The following is a 6,350-nucleotide window of genomic DNA, read 5'->3' as shown; positions in this document are numbered from 1 at the left end:
TTTACCCTATTAGAAAAAATAATAGAAAACAACTTGCCCACATAGTGTCATATTATACCTTACTTTGTTAAAATAAGATCCATCTTAATAACTATTAAATCACATAAAAGAATTAGGATTTAAAACTTAAAAAGTTGTTAAATATATATTTAGTAATATAATAAAATTTTATTTAAGAAAAATAAAATTTATCTTAACCTAATGATTAATAAATATAATTTTAAATATCAATTATTGAAGAGTTTAAAAACTTAAAAAAAAAAAAAAACACAAACAAACAAACAAACTTGATAATAAGATTTAAGAAGATTGAAGACGCTATAAGCAACTTTCTAATTAATTGTCTTTAAAATGATTTAAAAAAAAAACAGAAATACGTTTAATTCTAATCCCATTAATTTTTAATTTGTATGAAATTGATTTATGCTGTTGGGAAAGTTGAAATTTCCAACATATGGTGAATCGAGCAACCTACCAAGAGTAATTAATTTTATTATTTTTTTTTTAACAAGACCAATTAATATCATATTAAAAAGAAGGAATAATTCATATAAAAAAAATCATAATTTTACTTTGAAAAAATTAATAAAGTCAGAATGACTAATATTATATATTCTTTAATTATATCAAATATTGGATTAGATAGAGTTGAATTAAGCTCAATTTACAATAATTATGAATGAATTGGAAAAGTCAATCAATCAAAAAAAAAAAAAAAAAAAAAACAAGAACAAAAACAAAATTGAAAGAGATTAGACAGGTTGGAGTACTCTACCAATTTTATCTGCTTTGAACCAATCAACATCCACTATATTCGACTGCAACCAAACAATCTGGGTCCCATGATATTATGAATAATTAATCAATCTCAAGTTTTACATGGCAGACAACACTTGAACCGCCCGATTAAACATACATAAAATTATCTACAAAACCAACGGTTAATCCTCTCCAAACAATCCACTTGCTCAATACGCGTGAGTTTACATATCATCCATTTCCTTACAATAAATATCTAAAATAAAAGATCTTCCTACAAAACAAAAAACCGTGAAAACCAAAAACCACTATAACAACTAATAAGCTTTCCAGCTCTCCATCCACTTTCCAACCAAAACCAAAACCACTCTAACTGCTTTCTTTCTTTCTCAGATATGCTTCTCCGGCTGTCTCCGCCAACTCCTCACCACCGCTCATCATCGTCTACCTCCGTCTCCGTTGTCTCTTAACTTCCCCACCATATCTTATTATCTTTTCTTTTCTCTTCTATTGAATTGTTTATGGAGCACAATTCGCAGAAATTCCAATGGCACTACACGGAATTTTCGGACCAGAGCTTCGAAGTCCATGGCCGAACACTCTTCTTCATCCTCGTCCTCCTTATCCTCTTACTCATCCTCACACTCATTTTCTTATATGCTCGATGGGCGTGTCGCCGCCACCATCTGACTCCCAACAATAATTCTATTTCCGCCGCCAGTACGCCGCCGAGGAACCAGGGCCTTGGTTCGGATGCTATTAGGGGGTTGCCGATAGTTTTGCATAAGTCATTGCCGTCGTCGTGTTCGGGTCCTGGTATGGTAAAAGAACAAGGACAAGAACAAGTTGAAGATGCTGCTGCTGTTGCCGAGTGCTGTATATGCCTTGGAGCTTTTGCAGATGGTGATAAGGTTAAGGTTTTGCCTCCATGTAACCATTGTTATCATCCTCATTGTGTTGATGCTTGGCTTATTAACCATTCAAATTGTCCTCTCTGCCGTGCTTCTCTTCATCTCCAGCCCAACGACGCCGTAGAAATTGTTGTCGAATGATGACCCAATAAACGCCTATGAATTTCTCAACTCTCTAGCTTTTTTTTTCTTTTTTCTTTTTTTCTTTTTTTGATGATTAACAGTTGTATTTTTGTGTAAATAATATAGTGCTGTATGTTAAAAAATAAAAATAAAAAGTGTAAAACGATATCGAGTTCTGTATTATTTTTATATATTTTACTAAAATATTAATTTAAAGATGTTAAGAGGGGAGGAAGAATGAAAGTGGACTTCTTATTGGCTTGTGCTTTTTATATTATTATTATTATTATTATAGTCTAATTGCTTGTCTTTATTCATTGAATATTAGAGCTGGGAAAATTATGATGTCAAATGTGATCAGTGGTAGTAGACGCCAAATGTTTGACTAAAGTCTTCTTAGATGTCCGGATATTTTCGAGCTTTAGGTTTCAAAATTCATTGTATTGTTTTGAATTATTATGGTGCATTATGATTGATTTCAGTTTTTTTTCGTTTTTTTTTTTTTTTTGGGGGGGGGGGGGGGGGCAGGATGATTGATTCGAGTTTGCATTATTTGCATAGATTTTTATCTTAATTATTAAATAAACTTGCACGCAAAGACTCCAATTGATGGTCAGCAGGTGAATGAATACTTTCCCCGCGATCCAGTTTCAAGCAATTTTGGTCCATTCATTTCTTACACACCATAGATAAATATCCCAATTCGCCAGAAATTTGACTTAATATTAATACTTTTAATATGGTTAATTTTGGCTGGAATATTCCTCCTCTCCCAATTGATGTTGACCCCAAAAAAAAAAGGTTCAAGTCGGGTTGTACTTCTTTCTTACTTGCACTTGGTTAATAACTTTGATTTTTACAACTAGGCTTGACCAGCTAGCAAGATCCATACGAGATCTTAGTAACCCATGTAAAATAATTGAATACATTTTGGTGCCCCTATATAGAAAGTGTTACTAAGGGTTGTGAATTTTGTTCCCTTCTCAAATTTTCGTCCCTTTTTTCCTAGGACCACAAATTATTATAGTTAAATATCAAAACTGTAAGCATTAACGATAAATATAAATTAATATAATAATAATCGTTAAAAATAATTTTAGAAAGATTTGGCACTAGGTAGCACTAGCCACTAGGTAGCGTAGATCCAGTAATAAAATACCACCTAAGTGCTCATTTAATAAAATAAAAAAAATTGTTATAACTATAGTAAATAAAAATTATGATTTCTTTATAAAATTGGTATATCGATTTTTTTTTTTTTTTTTTGGGACGTAAATGTTATATTGATTTCTAAATATAAAATTACATATCACGATAAGTATTTTATTTTTATTTTTAAAAAAGGATTAGTTTGGTCAATTCTTAAAATTATGACAATCTTTTTTACATCCCACATTATCAAAGGCAGAATATTACTGCTATATATCTAGAATTTAATTGGTTTAAGGCAAACAATTGAAAGAATCCTGAAACTAAATATGCATCTCTTTCCTATTCCATAACTAAATATGCATCTCTTTCCTATTCCATACATGAATCTCTTTCCTAAGTCCTAGATCTATATGGTAGTTTCATTATAGAATTTTATTTTAACGTGCATATTTGACCTTTGAACGAGCAAAAAAAAAAATTTAAAAAAAAAAAAGGAAGGTGCCTTCTAGCCCCTCTCTCATAAGAACAGATAATCGATTGCCGTTTTGACTCTTTGTTTAAGGTTTTTCTTTTTCTTTTCTTTTTTATTTTCCCCTTTAAAAAAAAAAAAATTTCCGCTTATTTATGCGTATATGATTTTCAATTAATAATATTCCTCTTTGTCCGTCTAACTATTCATTGTTTTTTATTATGGCTAGCGATCAAGATGCTAAGATATCTACATGATGCTAAGATATCTACAATAGTTATCAACATGTTGATCATCATAGTACCTGCGTTCCTCATTATCTTATACGTTACGTGTATGGTTCGACAAGCCATAGAATCTTACAATGCCATTAAAAGCTTGCCCGTAGTGTTGCATCGGTCGTTATTGTCGTCTAGGTCGGACGGTGGTGGCGGTGGAGAGCAAAGCGATCGCTGCATTATATGCCTTGTTGTGTTTGGAGAGGGTGATGAGGTCAAGATTTTGCCTTCGTGTAACCATTACTTTCATCCTCACTGCGCTGATAAGTGGCTCAAGCATAAACCCTCTTGTCCTCTCTGCCGAACCCTCCTCCAAGAAATAATTGTACAATGAAAGATTTTTATTTTTATTTTTATTAGTATAATTACTTTAAAAAGACAAAACAAAATTTTGACTAATGATTATACTTTTTGTGTTATTAGCTAGTAATATTCTTATCAATGATCATCGAATTGAATGCCTTCTTGATTTTTTTTTTCAATTCTTTTTTTTTCTTTTTTCTTATTAATACTTCGAAATCCAATACCTGACGTTTTTGTTAGCAATTTAGTACTGGAGCTGAGAGAAAATTAAATTGAGGGAAGCACTCCTGAGGAAAATTGTATTTTACGTAGCTATAATTAAAATTCAATAATTCACTAATTAGTATATTCACATTCAGTTCTTGCACTAGCTTCCTGAATAATCCCTTTGAATTACTTAATTTTGTTTGAGTAAATATAGCCCAAATAAAGTTAAAGCTCTTAATTGAACTAGACCTTATCATTTGAACGAGACAAATATGTCATCCAAGGAAAATACTTTGTTTCTAGCAAAATTGGCTACCAGCAACCTTTCTTGGCTTCTTTTGGAACAAAATGCAGCCTTCTTACAAAAAGGAAAAATAACAAGGTGCACCTTAATTATGTCTATTCATATAGATCATTAGTAAAATACTATGAGGTCAATCAAATAAAAATAATTTATCAAAGAAGTTCAAATAAAAATAATATATTTATATTTTTTTGGGTCAATTTTTCATCTTTCACTGAGAACAAGATGACAACAGTAACTACTTGTAAGGTAAAACTTTCAGAAAAATTATTTGTGGTTCTTTTTTTTTTTTTTCTTTCCTCAATTATTAAAAGTGATTTAACATATAATAATTGTAGGTGACGAGATTCATGAGCATAAAAAAATAATAATAATAATAATAATAATAATTATGAAGAATTTGGCTTTGCTTGATTCTTTTGTAGCTTCAAAGTGTTCTAAAGTATTGTATTAGCCCTTTTTTAGATTTTGATTATTGAATTCGAAGTAGATCAATCGAAATTTTAGAAAAATATCATATATAACCAAATTCTAGTTGTTGAAATAAAATATAATTGGGACAAAATTTATAGATAATAAATATATAAAATTCAGTATTACCGATAATTCTTCTATGAAGTGGAGGGATTTCTGCTTCAAATTGATAAACCTAAAACATTATTTGGATTCCATAGTGGGCTTTTAATAGATTGAACTGTACAATTTTGGGTTTCATTCGTAGCCCATTTCAAAAGGCCCAACCTGAATCCACTTGTAATTTTAGGCTATGGCGGTACCATCAAACTAGGGTTTCTTACCCCACCCACTATAACTATTTGCAAAGCCCCGAAGCTTACAGTTCTCTAGTTTCCCATTTTACTTTCCCATCAGCCTCATCTGGACGATTAGGGTTTACATCGAATTTTAGCGGCAGGGTCACCATGAGAGCCAAGGTACGTTACGGTTCCCTGAAATTAGGCCTTTATTCAGTCTTTGTATTTGCTCGATTGTGATTTTGTTTATTTTTTTGCGATTTACCAGTGGAAGAAGAAGCGTATGAGGAGGTTGAAGAGGAAGCGCCGAAAGATGAGACAGAGATCCAAGTAGTTTCATAATAAAATCGGCATCGTGTATTTTCTTTTTGTGTTTTTTGTTTTTCTTTTCCTTCTCTTTTTGTTGTCTAATCAGTATCGATTAGAGAGTAATAGAGGGCTTTTTTCTGTTTTTCTATTAAGTCTGTTTTTTGAACCTTAGTATGAGCTTAAAACTAAAATTTCAATATTACGCATTTGCCATCCTTTTTAATCCTATATTAATATCTATCGGGTATTTATCGAGTGGAATTTCGAATGCTGTTTCTTTTTGGTTAATTGAATTGTGGATTTTCATGTTTAAAGGGTTCATTTTCTTAATCAGTGTAGGTGATTTGGCTTTTACATGGGCTAGCTCTCTGTTTCTATATATATATATATATATATATTTTTTAAATAATCCTGAATTAGTTGGTTTTTTAATAGTAATTCGGCTAGATTTGTTTAGCATTTTTGAATTACAATTTTTGAGTAGTATTTATATTGTCTATTTACTTGGAGCCAACTTGATGTTGGGACTTGGGTGAAGTTTACAGCTTTTGTGTGCTGCATAGTTTGGGATGTAGGAAAAAGTATGCTCTGCAACTTTTTGCAGATTAGGCAAATCACATGCCACGATTGGTTTACCACCTTATTGAAAGTTTTGACATTACAAATACTCTCCTTTCTATTGATTTAGATATAGAGTTCTACCACTTGTCCAATGTTTTTCTTCTTTGGGGTAATTCATATTTGATTATGCTGGGTGTTATTTTGTTAGCATGTCTTTTGGTC

The 6,350-nt window shown here is 31.3% G+C and overlaps 1 protein-coding gene and 1 long non-coding RNA gene across 2 annotated transcripts; both read left to right on the top strand.

Annotated features, from left to right (window-relative positions):
* Window positions 1-1,023: 1,023 nt before the first annotated feature.
* On the top strand, window positions 1,024-1,982 carry LOC107409304 (RING-H2 finger protein ATL66). The gene has a single exon (XM_048470183.2). The coding sequence runs from the start codon at window positions 1,281-1,283 to the stop codon at window positions 1,809-1,811; it is 531 nt and encodes a 176-aa protein (XP_048326140.2). The 5' UTR covers window positions 1,024-1,280; the 3' UTR covers window positions 1,812-1,982.
* A 3,189-nt stretch (window positions 1,983-5,171) lies between these two features.
* LOC107404590 (uncharacterized) lies at window positions 5,172-5,795 on the top strand. Its single transcript, XR_001580458.4, has 2 exons — window positions 5,172-5,438; window positions 5,527-5,795. It is a non-coding gene; the product is annotated as an uncharacterized LOC107404590 (long non-coding RNA).
* Window positions 5,796-6,350: the final 555 nt, after the last annotated feature.

The sequence above is a fragment of the Ziziphus jujuba genome, chromosome 8 (assembly GCF_031755915.1).
Source record: "Ziziphus jujuba cultivar Dongzao chromosome 8, ASM3175591v1".
Classification (NCBI taxonomy): Eukaryota; Viridiplantae; Streptophyta; class Magnoliopsida; order Rosales; family Rhamnaceae; genus Ziziphus; species Ziziphus jujuba.
The sequence above is the reverse complement of the archived record's forward strand: the minus strand, read 5'-3'. Positions and strand labels throughout refer to the sequence as shown.

What these genes read in the sequence shown, in the direction of transcription:
- LOC107409304 (XM_048470183.2), top strand. Translation starts at nt 1,281, where the DNA reads ATGGAGCACAATTCGCAGAAATTCCAATGGCACTACACGGAATTTTCG.